The sequence below is a fragment of the Penicillium verrucosum genome (assembly GCF_028828655.1).
Source record: "Penicillium verrucosum strain IBT 35672 chromosome Unknown utg000001l_segment0_segment0, whole genome shotgun sequence".
NCBI lineage: Eukaryota > Fungi > Ascomycota > Eurotiomycetes > Eurotiales > Aspergillaceae > Penicillium > Penicillium verrucosum.
This window is the reverse complement of record NW_026643210.1, coordinates 13,128,175-13,144,806: the sequence shown is the minus strand read 5'-3', so window position 1 is coordinate 13,144,806 and position 16,632 is coordinate 13,128,175. Positions and strand designations below refer to the sequence as shown.

The 16,632-nt window shown below is 49.5% G+C and overlaps 5 protein-coding genes across 5 annotated transcripts; 2 read left to right on the top strand and 3 right to left on the bottom strand.

Moving 5' to 3' along the window:
- Nucleotides 1-824: 824 nt before the first annotated feature.
- N7516_004818 (uncharacterized protein) lies at nucleotides 825-2,944 on the bottom strand (the record flags this gene model as incomplete). The annotated part of the gene is made up of 4 exons (XM_057217538.1): nucleotides 825-1,566; nucleotides 1,619-1,734; nucleotides 1,787-2,103; nucleotides 2,167-2,944. 4 exons carry the CDS (start codon nucleotides 2,942-2,944, stop codon nucleotides 825-827), a joined length of 1,953 nt encoding a protein of 650 aa, XP_057079421.1.
- Nucleotides 2,945-3,967: 1,023 nt separating this feature from the next.
- N7516_004817 (ENTH domain protein) lies at nucleotides 3,968-6,025 on the bottom strand (the record flags this gene model as incomplete). Its single annotated transcript, XM_057217537.1, has 5 exons — nucleotides 3,968-5,205; nucleotides 5,262-5,373; nucleotides 5,425-5,615; nucleotides 5,674-5,911; nucleotides 5,978-6,025. The coding sequence occupies 5 exons, from the start codon at nucleotides 6,023-6,025 to the stop codon at nucleotides 3,968-3,970; spliced, it is 1,827 nt and encodes a 608-aa protein (XP_057079420.1).
- Nucleotides 6,026-7,450: 1,425 nt separating this feature from the next.
- Nucleotides 7,451-9,595, top strand: N7516_004816 (uncharacterized protein; the record flags this gene model as incomplete). The annotated part of the gene is made up of 1 exon (XM_057217536.1): nucleotides 7,451-9,595. One exon carries the CDS (start codon nucleotides 7,451-7,453, stop codon nucleotides 9,593-9,595), a length of 2,145 nt encoding a protein of 714 aa, XP_057079419.1.
- A 410-nt stretch (nucleotides 9,596-10,005) lies between these two features.
- N7516_004815 (40S ribosomal uS17 domain-containing protein) lies at nucleotides 10,006-11,455 on the bottom strand (the record flags this gene model as incomplete). Its single annotated transcript, XM_057217535.1, has 5 exons — nucleotides 10,006-10,325; nucleotides 10,471-10,646; nucleotides 10,709-10,771; nucleotides 11,036-11,342; nucleotides 11,387-11,455. Coding segments are annotated over 5 exons (684 nt in total), but the record flags the coding sequence as incomplete, so codon positions are not given.
- A 78-nt stretch (nucleotides 11,456-11,533) lies between these two features.
- On the top strand, nucleotides 11,534-16,269 carry N7516_004814 (kinetochore-microtubule binding complex subunit SPC105; the record flags this gene model as incomplete). Its single annotated transcript, XM_057217534.1, is given in 5 exon segments — nucleotides 11,534-11,776; nucleotides 11,843-12,218; nucleotides 12,274-13,801; nucleotides 13,819-14,767; nucleotides 14,818-16,269. 5 exon segments carry the CDS (start codon nucleotides 11,534-11,536, stop codon nucleotides 16,267-16,269), a joined length of 4,548 nt encoding a protein of 1,515 aa, XP_057079417.1.
- Between the last annotated feature and the right edge of the window lie 363 nt (nucleotides 16,270-16,632).

The window sequence follows — 16,632 nt, the reverse complement described above, 5'->3', positions numbered from 1 at the left end:
GGGGGATCCCAAGACTTTCATACAACATATAGTTAACTAACATATGTTGTGGATGTGCATTAACTACATTCTCCGACATAGTTACTTCCTTTTTGTAGAAAGTATGTGCTGTCTCTAGTTCAATCGTGAAGAGAAAGAAAGCGATGTTCTAAAAAAAGACAACGGAATAACCCAGAAAGATGATGCAAGACCTACAACATATAGGAAGCAGATTTGCATCTATCAAAAAGCGCGCAATGCCGAGCCAAAGCCGATAACTGCACGGCTGAAGCTCGGTGATTGCTCGGTGGGGACTTGGATGGGCTATCAGGTTCGTCGTTGTGTAGGGACGGCCGGAGATGATTCGGATATCGGGATGCCGTGCTTATCTTTTGTGGATTCATGGGCTTGGATGCCGAGAATGAAGAAGTATGTATCGGGATTGATCGGGATGGTGTGCTTGGCTTCGGGTTGTTATTCTCGTCAGGGGGGCTTGGTATCTTGGCTGTTTGAGGGAGGGATAGTACCTACATAGGTAGGTAGGTATGTTGGACTACTGGTCTGAGCGATGGGGTTGCAATATGGTTTGCATAGTAAGTGTATCTAGTTCCAGGCTTGGAGAAGTGGGTAAGTAGGTAGATGCTATATAGCTGCTTTGGAGAAGAGTAGTCGTCAATCATTGGAAATAGAACTATGTACATTTATGCCTTCCCTCATCCCATGGACTTGATAGCAAGACGGCAAGCCCGGTGCCTGAGAATAGTTATACTAGACAAAAGGGGCTGTATATAACCAACTTTGAGAAAGTTCGATCTATTAGTTACGACAGAGCCAAGTAGCCTAGTTCATACTGCCGGTGGTTCTGCCTGCAAATGACACTCGTCCCAAATCTGACGAAGCATAGGCAGGTGGATGCGATCAACATAGAAAAAGCCCAACAAGATAGAACGTGCCTCCTGCCACGAGTGGATTCCCTGCAGCCGTGCGGCATTAGCCAATTCAGATACGAAGAAGGCCCGCTCGGACGGCAGGGCTAGACTGCACGCCGCGCCCATGAAAAGCTGCCAGAGGAGAAGGTCGCGACATAGCGCGAATAAGCCTGAGGGGATAGTCGCCTCGAGGGCAATGCGCAGAGCCTGGATTGGCTTTGGCAGCAACTGGCCGACCATTGGATAGAAGTTCCAGATGGCGCTGTTGTGGAATAGCAGTAAAGCGAGACGAGTGCAGCCCTCGACGGAGTTGTCACCCTTTACCTGGCCTGTTGCTGTATATCGGTCTGTGTGTAGTTGGTATTCTACGTGCAGCACTTCTGTGTTAAAGTAGTCCTCGGTCTCCTCATTGAACTCTTTGTACCCAGTGTTGCCTTTGATCCATTCTGCATACCAAGATAGTTCGAGGAGGTCATATACGATTTGCGGCATGGCTTCGCCGAAGATGCCGGGTATTTTGAGTAGAGGGAAGAGGCTGGTGGAAAGTAATGCTACGTCGTCGTTGGGTGGAATGAGGGAGAGCCGCGCTGGGCGGGTGTAGCGAACAAAGGGGAATATAGGTTTAGCATGGGCCATGCAAGCAACTCGGATATCAGTCCTAATTGCGAGGTTAGCAAGCTTTGTATCTAATTACGAAAGGGTATACCAACCATGAGATCTGGAATCGCACGTCTGAAGGAACATCATCAAAGTTCTTTCGCAATGCGATCATCTGCCGCAAACCTGCCAGGTGGATTTTGAGATAATCGGGATTCCCCGACGCGATCTACGGTCATGTATTAGCTTCGGGAATCGCGAGCCTGATTTGATGCACTCACTTCAATTGTCAACAAGGTAGAAACTGCAGCAATCAGAACATCACTCGAAGCCTTGACCGGGTCTGACAGGCCCTCATTGACTAGTCGAATAGTCTCACCACGGTGATGGAAAGTGTCGATCACCAACTGACTCCGCTTTTGTTTGGGATCTCGGATGGGTAGTTCGCCTGCCCGCATCGCATCATTGGAAGTAGCCATACAAATTGTTGCATGCAGAATGGCCGGGTCGCGCTGGATCAAGGATGCCCAATGCGCCTGCAGCTTGGGCTTATACCGCGTCTGCAGTGGATGCGCTTCCTGTGTCAGATCCCAGAGGACTACATCTTCATCAGTATGCAACCTCTACTATATCATGATGGGTTAAAGAAAGAAACACTCACAAACTCGCAGGTGTCGCATCATTCTATCTGTAAGCTGTGTATGCCCAGTATTAAAAGGATCATTAGCTCCTTGTCCCACGTAAGACCATGCAGATGGTCCAGCGGGGTAGGCCATCGTCCCACCAAAGCTACAATCATCCCATGATGCAGCTTGCATAGCAGGGTATCCCACAGTTGTTGATGTAACAAGATCGTCGGCCTGTTCTAGCTCTTGTTCCTCCGAAATTTGACTACCGGATAAGCTGGCGGACGAGCTAATAGACGGACGGGTAGGCTGAGCGGGTACGAGTGCCCCGGGGTTTGTTGTCGGGGGCTGATAAGACGAGTGCTTCCATTTGCTCTTATTGTACTGTTCTGTGCTCTCCATTCGCTTCTTGCGATTATGCTCAGACATAACATGGGACCGAATCCGCTTTAGGGTCTCATCGGTTGTGCCTGCCGCTGCCGTTTGCTGATCACTGTTGACCCAGAATAACGTCGATTTCCCCGTAGATGCATTGTTGTTTTTGCGGGGTTTGCGTACCCTAGTGGTTGTTTTTCGACTGGGGGCTGTAGGAGGAGCAGGAGCAGGAGGTGGTGGTGGTGGTGGTGGAGGAGGTGGAGGATGAAGTGGAGGAGCTGTCGGTGCTTCGGTCACGGTCTGTACAGAGTTGGGATCGAAGTGGCTGGGAGCTGCATAGGGGGAGTGGATCGGATCGGCCGTCCAAGCCGCAGCCGATGGCCGAGACAGCACGGGCAAGGTCTGCTCGTAACCCGGTAAGATGTCCTTGGCGTTCATCGAGCTTATCTGGATGTTTGAGGCATTACATAGAAGAAAGGAGGGATTTAGAAGAGGACAAACTTCCTTTCCGGCGGGGTAGAAAATCACAGGAAATTTGGATTCTTCACATTGCAGAATCATCGGCCCCCCGCTAAGAGCTCTAGTGGAATTTGACAGGTTTATTTTAAGATGTTGTTTTAAGGGGAAGGCAATTTAGGTCATTCAGGGGATTTAATGCTTTGTTCTTTTTGATATTACAATAATCAACCTCCCCTTCCAGGGCTACAATACAAGTCCCAACCTTGGAAGTCCCCAATATCCACTTGACCTTGAAGACATGGGATTATTCACCGAGCTTGTTCTTTCTGGGATCATGTGGTTTTTTTTAAAAAAAAAAAAACAAACAGAATGGTAACATATGTTTACATATGTTTACAGGAAAGACCTCGACATCGTGATCTGCTATGATCATCTCAAGTAATATACCTTAGTATTCGTGAAACACCCTAAAATATACGGGGATAAGCCCATATATCGATGATCTGCATTTTGGTCCCCCTGTGAGGTCATGACGAAATATTTCTAACGGCCAAAAAAAAAAAACCGTAGACGTTGAGTCAAGATTTTCCCCTGTCAGCACTAGCCTTGAATCTGTTATAGTTAGTGGGCGTCGTATAAGTCCGAGGCTGTGCAACTAAAAAGTTTCAAACTATGTGGATGACCATGTTGTTGACCTTCTTACAAAATTGTTTTTTTTAGAGTACAAGTGCCTGATCTGAAGGGCTTCCCAAGGGAATTACGTACGGAGTACAGCATACGATATGGGTAATTCAAAGAGCTAGTTTCACACGGCAACATCTGTGGTCTACTCAATGTGGAGGCGATGTGGGGAGCAAGTGAGATAGAACGAATGAGATAGTCGCGAGAAGATAATCTAATAACGGACGTCGGTTTCACTCCGAGGCCATATGCAAATGGTGTTGGGCCCATAAATTTAGGTCATGCCAGGACGCGGGAAGACCGGCATCGTGTCCAGCTGTTCTAATCCACCCATTGTACCACTCTGCCCGCTGTTTTGCCAACCTTGTCCGGTCTGCTGATTGATAAACTGGCTCTGTCGGAAAGGATTGGTGCTGCCAGTTGGGTTAGGCCGCAGGGGGCAGCAGCAGGGGGTTGCAGACCTTGCTGCGGAGCAGGAGAGGCCCGCGCAAAAGGGTTGGTTCCCGTCCGCTGAGGCTGGATCGGCTGCGCTTGCGGTGGCTGAGGAAGGGGCGGCGGGGGTTGCGCAGACTGAAATTGCTCATTTGAGGCATTATATTGCGTGTTTGCTGAGGATAGTCGTCTCGCGAATGGGTTCGTGTTCTGTCGCGACAGAGGAGCGGCGGGTGGCTGAGTGCCCGTGGGAGTGTTGAGCATCATTGACTGGCGGAACGGATTGGTGTGCTGGGGCTGCAAGGACTGCAAGGGTTGAGGTGCTTGCTGTTGTTGTTGAGGGAAGGCGGTAATTCCTTCCTGCGAAATAGGAGCCAATGGCGATTGGAAGCCATACGACTGCGGCTGGGGAGAGTACCCTCCGAACCCAGCGCCAGTTGGCATCGCTTGAAGTGGCTGTGGCGGCGGCGGCTGTTGCTGCTGCTGCGGCTGCCCAAATGGATTGTTTGGGCCCTGTGCTTGATAAGGCGCTCCATATTGGGTCGGCTGGGCATATCCAGTAGCCAAAGGCTGCTGTTGAATCGCCTGGGGTTGCTGCTGGACCGGCTGGGGCTGTGGCTGGAAGCCAGTCTGCTGGGGATAGAATGGTTGCTGTGGCTGCTGTTGGAACCCTGTTTGCTGGTACTGCACTGGGTTCTGTTGTCCCATTGGCTGCTGGTTCTGCTCAATTGAATCAAAAAAGTCGATCAGGTCCACAGGTGGTGGCTTCTGTTGTTCGGCCTGCTTGGGCTGGTTTGACGCCGACGGGTTCGACATCGGTGTGTTCGGCATTGGCTTTGATACATTTGCTGTCGCACTGGCTTCCATGCTCGGTGGAATGCTTACACCTTTCTTGGTCAAGTATTCCCGTCGGCGAAGATCGAAATCAGGATCATTGAGATCATCCTCGAGAAGGCGAGCCAGATCTGTGGAGGCATGCTTGAGCTTCGGAATTTCCAAGCGAGTAGCAGATTGGAAATGTCTAGCCACTCCCAAGAACTGGACCACTTCTTCCGTTTGTTTCGTGAACGTCTTATAGATTGCCAGGGCACGTATACTATCCGGCCGTGACATCTCAAAGTAGTGTTCTATTAGGGTTCAAAGGTTAGACCAACGCTGACCAATGGAGGGCCTGCCGACTTACCTAAAACATTGATCGTGCCCTCATTCATGACTGAATATAGAGTCAATAGATCAAGCGTGAGGAGACGGAACGCGGTCAGACTGATCTCGTTCTCGGGCTCGTCAGTCAATAGCTATACACTGTCAGTCACCAAAAAGAATGCCCAAATTCGGAATTCACCTACATCACAGCGCAGTAACACACGAATTTGCTTCTGTACAATTTCTGTCTCCCTCAATAGTCCTTTCTCCACACCTATCCTCTTCAGCCGTCCCGGTCCGCTTCGTACATGATCCGTCTTGCAGGCTTCAAACGCCTTGGCACGCGTGATTAGGTATTCGGCATATCGTCGGATATTATGTCCCTGCGATTGGGCTGTAGAAACAGTCAGTAAGATGCGCTCACATCCCTATGAGGAAACTCTCGGTCTAACCTTCAGAGAAATTGCTGGGCGCGATCTTCTTCGGGTTATCGGACAAGTATCCCAGCGCAGCATCCAGTTGACCCTCTCGGATCATAAGATGGAGGACGATGAGCGCCTTGAAAACAATGGTCCATGCCGAGTCTCGGAGCCGTAGTTGGAGGGTTCGGAATACCTCTGCGACTCCTGCCTCGCCGGTATGAGTCGCCACAAGGATGTTCTCTATGTATTTGGATTTAGGGGCCGCAAGCTGTTCACGTCAAATAGTTAATAATTGTCGCATGTAGAAAACAATAAGCTCAACATTCAAACTGACCTTAAGCTTCGTGGCCCCCTTTACTGACTTCTCAAATCCTCCGGGCATGTTGTTTGTTGAAAGTCGCGAATCGGTGCCCAACTTCTCAATGGCTCAGGAGAATGCAAGTCTGTCAGGAGACAGTGGGAAAAGACTGGAGAGCCTGCTCCAAGAATCGATGCCCTTGTGGTATCCGAGAAAATCTTCAATCATCCGTATCGTTCATGACGTGGCTCATTGAGCCATGCTGTAAGCCTGGGGAAAGTGGGTGGTTTTCTAGGGACGAGGGGCCAAAGTCCGATCGGAGCAGGCGGGTTAAGGATTGGCGAGAAGTAAAAACCACAGAGGTGATATAGACTGAAAGGTAAGTTGAGGGTTAAGGATAGCAAATAGGATAATCTCAAGGGTGAGGGCAAAGGGAGTTGGGGCGGAGTGCATGTTCCTAGAGGCAACCCAAATCGGGACTAGCGCATGTTGGAAGTTCGGCATGTGCACGGGGGAGTATATGAGTAGTATAACTATGTTACTTATATACTTGTATCAAACTTATATATCAGATCATATATAGCAGTTTATAGGCAATATGGAGTATGAATAAATGACAATGCTTTGAGGATATCAGTTATGGAAATATTATCGAAATCTTGTAACCTCGTTTCAATCCATTTAGGTGCTTTGCACAATTAAGGGAAACTGGACAAGGCAACAAGGCAACCGTTTTTTCTTTCTTTCTTTCTTTCTTTTTTTTTTTTTTTTTGGATCATCTTAATTATATGAAAAGAAAAAAGAGTGAGATATTTTAGCCAAAATACAGTCCACTAGGCAAGTAGAAGACTACATATTAATGATTTGAGGTGTAGATCTAGGGCTACATACTTGAACTATATATGTGATACTCCACTTAGTGATTATGCTAGAACCAAGTCAGTTATAAGCCAAAACTAACCTTGGAAGGTCTATACAATTCTGATCACCAGGGTAATCGATTATATGCATGCATATTCCTTTTTAGGTAGGAAAACAGTTATATATCGTTGTACACATTTGCCTAGTCCGGTCCGAGATGGGCAAAATGTGTACCTAGATCAGTTGGATCTCCTACTTCTACCGTATCCCAAGATGAAAGTAATGGAAAGTAATTTTTGAAGAGAGATACATAACATGATCAACTGGCATCGCTCTTTGTTAGCTTCGTGGAAGAAGGCACAGTCGCATACATGGGATCGAAGATATCTCTATTCTCAAAATGTTCGAGGGACGAGCTGGAGGTTAAGATTTGTCTCTTCTCCCTTCCAAGTACCCAAACCCCCTTTCTCCTTTATTGTAATCCTCTTACTTTGCTTCTCTCTTCTCTTCTTCCCACCCTCGTGACCTTCCCTCACTTCTTGTCAAGTCCTCGGTCATCTTGAACAAGCCACCATCCTTCACACACGTTACCTCTCACCGTTTTGTGACTCCTCTAAGACCTTTCCCCTGCCTTTACCATCCATAAAAATGGCGAGCAAAAGACCGAAGCTAAGATGGGACGTTCCAATGCGCCAAGCTCTTTGTTGTCTGTACCGGTTTTTCCGATGCAACAAGAAACAGAAAGAGGAGATATTCTTCGCGATGTTCCGCGAAAATCTGAGAAAACATGGAATTCATCAATTTGTTCCAGGTAAAACCCTCCACACACAGTGGAATTGGATGAGAAACACTGGCGATCTTATCTGGTCGCATGTCCATCGGAACACTGAGTTCAACATGGACGGAGAATGGAGGGATGTCATCCAACGCATCAAGTCCACTGCATTGACCCTACGTCTCCCTCTTATCGAGAAGACAGAGGATGACATCGACACTGCTCAATGGGGCACGCGAGTGGCAATGACCTTGAGACAGAGAGCTGATTCCCCCCCGCAGACCCCCCGCCCCATATCGTTTCCACTGCACCAGCGAAGAGCGGAGGAAAGAAGCCACTATTTTGCCGAAAGTGATGATCAATCAAGTGAGAGTATCACAATGAGTGTCGACAAGAGTCAGGAATGGGCCGATGAGCCGGGACATATCATCACTCTGGAGAACAATGAGGCTGTTGTTATTAGTCATGGCAAGACGTGTATCTGGTGCGAGCATGGATTGGCAATTGATGAGACAGATGGGCCCGATGACTGGACCCAGCCTACTCATCTTGACCAACCCAAAATCCCCGACGAAAACCAGTCCCAGAATTGCCAAGGGCACCAAGATTGGGGCCAACAGGATTATCCCCAAGGCCAACAGCTTCAAGAATCACATCGAGAACAGCAAGATCAAGACCGAGATCAACAACAAGAACACCAAGGCTGCAGCCGCCACCACCATGGCCAGCAAGACTATCACCACGACCATGAGCTGGCCATGAAAGGAGTTCCCGCCGACAAAATGCCACCGTTGCTGTTTCGGTGGTCAAACCGTGGCTCGCAAGGAGTCAACTCGAAGACCGGTTTTCTAGCGGGGCTTTTCTGCAACGGTGAATGGTTTGACCATGAAGACTTCCCTAAGGACCGTTTCGAGAGCTTCTTTCGAAGCCATGTCACCAAAGAAAAAGTCAAAACGCCATTCATTTCCACCTCGCATTCTCCTTTGGCACCACTTCACCGTGCCATTGCTAATCAAAATAGCGCCATGCTGACCGTCATTGACACCTCGAAGCTAGAAACAAAAGTATTCTATGCCCATCCCCTTGCGATTCGGACTAGGACTTTCACCTACAGCTGGAAAGGATATGGAGAATACCTCATCTGGGGCCGTATCCCACTTGAAGCAATTGCTTTCAGCGTGGAAATCACAAGTCTCGAGACAATCGTACAGTCCCACCCTGATGTCGCTCGCTTGCTGCAAACCGCTCTTATCCGTAGCTTTCTACGCTGCAATAAGAAGTTGAGAGACATGCTGGCGGTAAAAAGAAAGTCGCCTTTTCAGTCCGGTCGAACACTTGGAAAGTTGTTGACTATTCTTGACGTTCCAACGATCCACTGGGACAACATAGCATCTAGATTTGCCAAATCATGGGGTTGGAAATATGCGAAAGAGACCGCTCTGTTTCACAGTGGTCTTCGAAGTGCACCACCTTACCTGTCCGAGGAATTGTCAGATTCTGAAAGTGAGGTTCCATGGCCGACACCCCAAAAGACGCCTGTGACAACTTCCCGAGGTATGCCATTTTCAACTGACTGCATTTCTGATGTAGACTACGAACCGCCCGAGACCGACCAAGACTCGGGATGGACCTCAGAGTCGGAATACATGGACGAGTCTCGATCAATAACGATCTGCGATATGAGCGAGACATCAGATGATGGAAAGTTCTCAACACATGAGACGCTGTCTAGTGGGATGTTCCCCGAAAACGATTCTCCCGAACCCTCCTCGGGACCGGTACATCATCAAGAGATAATTGACCTCAGCTCGGACAACGAGGATACTAGTTCTCAGCGGGCATTGCAACGGGACTGGCCGTCTGACGATGAATATATGTACCCCGACACCCCCACGAAAACCAGGGGAAGGATCCCATTGCAATCGGGACGAAGGACAACCGACAATTTTGTCCTAAATGGGTCTACGGATATGGACTTTTTTGAGAAAGTCCGAAAGTGGGTTCATCATGAAAACTGACAGAATGATATGTGAAATGCCACGAAGAGAGAATCCATGCTTGGTGTGGAAGAGAACATTGAACAATCTTTGTTATGCACAGCCATGTGAAGATGAGGAAGCCCTAATATGTTAATATGCCAATGTGCCTTTGTGATATTAGTTGAATGAAAACTTTGTGACAATGCTGTCTGCTCGAACGTATGTAATGCCCGTAAGAATTATCTACAACATACATGCATTCACAAATAAAGCAAATGAAGTGGTATTTTCCCTTCCTGAGCATCTAGGAGGTATGATTCAACCTGACTAGGTAAGATAGCCCAAAATGAGATCAAAACCACGGCTACAGACAGCTGGACAACCCTTCCCCTGAGTATGTACGAAGGTCCTACTGTATCAATGTTAGACTTAAAAAAGCGAGAAGATAACTCGAGATGCGCATTGATAGGCTCCGTCCAGATTGCCATGCATGGTCAATCTTGCCTTGTACCAGAGTTGTTGTACAGTTTCCATCACAGGAGGGCCGAACAAATCATTTTGATTTTTGCGTGGATACACATTCATCAGCGAGGTATCTGGGACATGGAAACTCATAAACTATCCCGACCCCCATCCAAGAACTTCCCGTATATCCAGTCCATACCGCTTCCTTCGCCTTCAAAACACCCGGTTTATTAACCTAGAACTTGGAGAAAGACTTGACAGCGCGGGAGGTCTTGGCGTGAACCTTCAACACGTTGAAGCGAACCTATAGAAATTTGGGTTAGTTATCAATTTCATCGCGAAACATCATGGGGAGCCAAAATTCGATATGTTGTAGTAGTGCAATAGATCGTGGGTTTGCAGACTGCCAACAGTGGCGAAAATTGACATGGATCACTAGATGAACGTACAGTCTTGCTGAGAGGACGGCACTGGCCGACGGTAACGGTGTCACCCTCCTCAACACGGAAAGCGGGGGAGACGTGGGCAGACAGGTTCTTGTGGCGGCGCTCGTAACGGTTGTACTTGGGGACGTAGTGCAGGTATTCGCGGCGGATGACGAGGGTACGGTGCATCTTGGTGGAGACTGTACATAATTCGTTAGTAAATCGTCTTTCCTTGTGAAAAGACGGTTCTGATTCAACTTACCGACTTTGCCGACGAGGACACGGCCACGGATGGACACCTGGGAGGTGAAGGGGCACTTCTTGTCTGTAAAAGTTCAAAAATGAGCAATCTGACACATGAATAATTCAGTGCTCGCGGGCAATCTTTTGGCATGAGTGGTCTTTTCGAGGTTCCAAAAGTTCGAGTACCGAATGCGAATATTGGCGAGAGATGGAAACGACAGAGATTCCAGGCCCCTCAATTGCTCCATGCGATCCTCCATTCGCGCTTTGAATCCTTGAAAAGACCACCCACCCATACATTCCGCCACCATTTTCCGAATAAAAACTCAACGGAGGTCGTGCATACCGATGTAGGTTCCCTCAATGGCGGTCTTGGGGGTACGGAAACCGAGACCGACATCCTTGTACCAGCGGCGGCCCTGGGCAGTCTTCTTGGAGGAAGCCTTAGCCTTGGTGTTAAGGAAGATGTGAGGCTGCTTCTGGAAAGCGCGCTCCGACTGGACGGTCAACTCGGTGGCCATTTTTGCGGTGTTGTTCGACGAGGAAGCGGTGTCGAAGAAAGGTCGGGTTGGCGGCTGTCGAAGATGAGGAAGATTCGTTGCCCGTCGGAATCTTTGGTAATTCGTAGTGTGCGACACTAGTCCTAATCGGGACTAGGCTAATTGGGGTTAGGGCTCTGCGCTTTTGTTTACATCACGTGATTGCGGAGGCAACGCGCTTTGGGCAGGTGCGATAGGAGCAGATTACAGGTCCAGTCCTGTTTGATCTGGAGACCTTAGTGCTCAGATTTATGGAATATGCAATCTTGAATTAATCTGCGAAGGTGCCCATTCGACCGCCGAAAATGTCAACTCGACCCGATTCCGCGGCTTTGCGACAGCCACGCTCTCGTAGGTCTATCGCTCATGTCCCGCGGTCTAGGATGACGTCTGGTTTGGACAAGGAGAATACAACAACGGAGATTGGCGCAGCTCAGCCATTTTCGAATAACACAAAGTCTGCTATGAAGGATAAGAAGTCTCGGAGTAAGAGTTTGGGCCCTGGTGGGCTTGATGCCCTCCAGAATTCCAATGGCAATCGCCGCCAGGTAGCTACCAACCGAACACCATGCGCGCATATGCAGAACAATCAATTCTGACTCAAACATCCATAGTCTACGGCTTCCTTTCCACTAAAGTCCATTCTCAAACCTACCGTCCCTGTCTCTCCAGTGCGAAACATCCCGTCATTCGAGGAAACGCGCCGTACACCAGCTCGTAGTAAACAGCAGACCCATGACGGCACGATGGACGGACAGAGCCAAAAGGACCAAGAAAAAGAGGGTCTCTTGATTGACTTTGAAGCGACACCAGGACCTCCCACGACAGATATTGACAATGACGACACGGCGAACCCGTTTGATACATTTAATGCGACTTCCGCCATTCGCGAGGAGATGGCTGCAACCAAGGAGCGTGATGAACAGGAGCGCAAAGATCGTGAACGACAGAATATTCTAGAGAAACGAGCAGCGCGGAGGAAATCGATGGGTTCGTGTGTTCATTCAAGTTCATAATGGATGTGAATATTGACACATCTGCACAGCAAATCGCCGAGTATCCTTTGCCCCCGAGGCAACCCTACACACCTGGAACGTGGTGGAAATCCCGGACGACTCAACCTCCTCCTCTGCCGCGAACTCAACAAGACGTGCCTCTGCTGCCGCAAACTCCCAGAACCAACCCGCGCCTATCTCACCCACCAAAGATGCTCCATCTTCGCCAGCAGAGTCGGAATTCGGATTCTCCCCTGTCCGCACACAAGACCTGGATCAGATAAGAGATCGCTCATCATCTGGGGGTGGCGACCGGGATTTATCTTCCAGTCCGTTCAGCGGAAGCTCGGTAGGGAGCGAAGACACCGGCGCTCAAAGCTTGGTCGGAGAAGAGGACGATGGTGATTCTTCAGACTCGGACGATGGATTTGATGCTGAGAGTACTGCAATGAGCATGGATGATATGACCGCGCGCTCAGGGATGAGTGTCCAATCAGATGCAACTTCTAGCTCTAGCTCTAGTGCCAGACTCAACGAAGCACTGCGCCAGGCTGCACAGGAAGCCGGAACCGAACTTGACGAGGACGGAGAGATGTCAATGGAAATTGTGGATCAAGAAATAACCGGTGCTTTCCAGCCGTGGATTAAAAAGGGCCAAAGACAAAGCTTCGATTGGGGAGATATTAGCGCACGGCATGATGAGGAGAATGTTGACCCATCTAAGGATGCCACTGCTCAAGGTTTGCCAGAATCCGATGATATCGAGGAGGACGAAGATCTCAGCATGGACGTGACGAATGCCGTAGGACGCATCCTTGGCAAGCCTCCCGGCCATCGCGAGAGCACGGCTCGTCGCCAGTCTGTGGCAGAAGAATCAAACTACGGAGATCAAACTATGGAGATGACCAATGTCGTCGGCGGGATCGCGCAGGAGGAGGATTCGCCATCAAAGTTTTCTGAGATTGGCGACGAAGACGAAGGAATGACGATGGAGTTCACTTCGGCTGTTGGCAAAATCTTGGGCAACCAACGTATTCAGGCCTCCAACTCTGATGAGAACTTCGACCAAGACAATGAGTCTGACGGTGGCATGGACATGGAGATGACTGGTGCGATTGGTGGTATCCTACAGTCAGGGATTGAAGCCAACGACAAAGTGCACGCGAAAATGATAATGGAGCTCGAAACAGACTCGGGTCAGCTCGCTAGCTCGCCTTTCCAAGACAACGTTCGGCAGTCTCCTGCCAAGCCTCCTGCCAAATCACCTCTGCGTTATCAACTTGCTGCTGTTGCATCCGAAAACGGGAGCCCCAGTTTGGCAGCCGTGCGGGCTAGACCTCCCCGGCGTAGCTCCACCCCAGGATCGTCGGGCACGCCAGGGTCGGCAAGCCGGCAACGATCACCACACACGAAGCCATTGACTCCGCCCAAACAGTCCACCCCTCAAGCGAAACCTACCACCCCAAGCAAGACACCTCCCTCCAGCAATGTTACTTTTAGAAGCGCTTCACCAAAGAAGCTCTTCCAGCCCGAGCTCCAGCAATCAGCAGATAAGCGCAAGTCTCTACGTCAAAGCCTGTTCGAGCATAACATAGCAACGGGAGAGTCGACCCCCTGTTCAAATTACAGCCACGCGAGGACCGTCGCTCTTCTGGTTTAGGGATTGACAAAGAAGGTCTTGGATCTCCTCGCGTAGCGGCATTACTTGACAGGCGCCAGTCGCTAGGAGATAGTACGCCCAAGTTTGTTCCGCAAGAACAGCCCCGATCTGGTGTGCGCTTCGAGGATCCTCTGCAACTGCAGGCCGAGGAAGAACGTGAACGCGAAGAAGAGGAACTCCGAGAGGATGGCCATATCACGGGCTTGCAGTCAGATCGGGACGTGACTCCAAGCTTGAAGGATATGATTTCAAACTTGAGCCCGAAAAAGACTAGAATTGGCAGTCGTAAGAGTCTCCATGTTGGGGCTGCTCGCGGGGTTTTGGGCAAGCGCCCCGTCGAGCTGGACTTGGATGAAGATGAAGTGGAGAATTCGCCGAAGCGATTGCGTGGCCACAATGTCAGCCCGGTCAAAGGCGTCAAGTTGCCAACACCGATGTTCAGGGAAGGCAATGTCCGTCGGTCGATGCTTTCACCTGTCCGTAGAGCGGCTAGCTCATCACCTCCCAAGGGCAGCACCACACCTTCCCAGCAACCACGGAGTGCTTCCCAGACCTCGACAACTCCTCTCAAGAATGGGATTGATGCTCTTCATATTGCTTCTGACCCCCAACAGCCAGAAGAAGAAGAAGAAGAGAATACTCCTGTCGAAGACCCCTCTCAGGAAATTGAGCCTATTCAGTTACAGGACTTCCTGAAAATGACTAACATTCATTTCATGGAACTTACTACGACAAAAAGACGACACACAACTGCCCCTGGCAGTGCCACCAAGAAGCTGACACGGCGGTCTGGTGAGAACATGCCTAAACCAGGCTCTATAACATTTGACGATTGTGTGGCAGCTGGCTTTTGTACAGTGCCAATGCTTGAACTGTACCAGCATGTAAGTTTTGTTGTATCCGGATACTCTTGTTTTTACTCACACGTCTCTAGTCATGTCGGGAGTTGAAATCCTATATTTCTGAAGGTCGGCAAGTGATTCGCTCAATCGAGGCAGAAACATATGCCGAGAATCCAGCTCTCTTCAAGGAGTACGTCACCGCTCCGCCAGATATCCGAGTCATCATGGACAATCAATTCCGAAACGTCAAGACCCATGCCCGTCTGCTGAGTAAGGCCACATGGTACGAATGGCGGATGAAGTTGCTTGAGGGGTTGAAAGAAGGGCTCGTCCGCCACGTAGAGGAAATGAAAGCAGACGACGATCTGCTATCTGAACGAGAAGAGTTGCTTAACAGGAACGTCCCGCTACTTGTAGAGAAACATGCCTCTCTCGACCAAGAGGCAACAAACCTACAACAGTTGGTGGAGGAGATGGAGAACTGTGATCAAGATGAGCTGCGTAGTACACGCAGCAAGCTGTCTGAGGTGGACTCCGAAATTGTAGCCAAGAGACGGGAACTTGAGAAGTTGCAGGAGGAAGTCCAGGAGAAGACGACTTTCATCGAGACTGGAGCCGAAATGCGGGATGAATTCCTCGCTCAAATCCAGGAGGCCGAGCGAGTGAAGGAGGAGTGCCGTGGCTGGAGTGCTCGGGAGATCAACGACTTGAAGGGTGAGCGTCCTCCATCACCTCCCTTATGGAGCCTTTTTCTGTGGATGCGTACTGACTTGGGAAAACTAGAATCCGTCCAACGAATTCAGGAACAAACCGGCTGGTCAATCGTTTCGGCCTCATCTCCTTCAGATGCCGGGGGACCTTTATTGAAGATGGCTTACCGGGACCAGCTCCAACTAGAGTTCTATCCCGGAGCTTTCGCCTCCAAAAACAGAGGCCAGGACGAGGGAAAGAACTACCCAATGGAACTGACTTCCCAAAGGAATGCCAACATTTCTCCCATTGCATCTTTGGTCCTCCACTCGCTACAGCACCACCTGGCTGCCATCCAGCAATCCACTGTCGCACCCAAGCAGCTCTTACGCTTCATCTCTAGCGCATGGGACCGCACGGTTGGGCTGGAAAACGAAGCACGCATGCTGGAATTCTACGGTGTCACCCGCCTCACCCTATCGAAGCCCGATCAAGGTTCTCTTTCTCTACGCACACGCTGCACGCTCCTCGGCAACGCCACCGTCTCTACACCTGGCCGTAAAGGCGCTGCTTCAAAGAACAGCAGTGCCAAGAGAATCGATGTTGACTTCACTGTCCGTACCCGCATTGATAAAACCAATGCAGAGAACTCTATCGGTTTCTTGGACTTTGATATTGATGTTCTGGCGACGAAGGTCTATGGATTCGGAACAGGCAACAAGTCCGGCCTTCCAGACAGGGAGTTGCAAAGTATTCTCGGCAAAGGCCTTGGTCGGGATAAGGACGGTGATGTCCAGCTAGGAAATGGCGTGTGGTGTAAGGCAGTGCGCACGCTCACGGGATCTGTGTTTTAGTTATCGAATATTTGCTTTTTTATGATTTGGGTTATTGAACCCGCTGGGTCTGCATTTGGGAAGGAAGGCGCAGGATGAATCTTTTTTATGCTCTTCTTGGGTTGAATGGGGTGGGACTGGGATATCTTGACTTCGGGATCTGGCTAGGCGTTTTTCTTTTATACCTAGTCTTTATTTTCATATCCACTGATTGATAATTCGCTTTCTATCCTTGATTCCATTTTCAAGTCAGAATCTTAGATTATCTTACTATCTCATAGTGCTCATTCCCCTCCCTGTGACACAGTCAAGTGAGAAACGAGGACTTGCCGACAACCTATTCATTTTCACTAACACCCGTGGACATGAGATCCCCCAAATCTG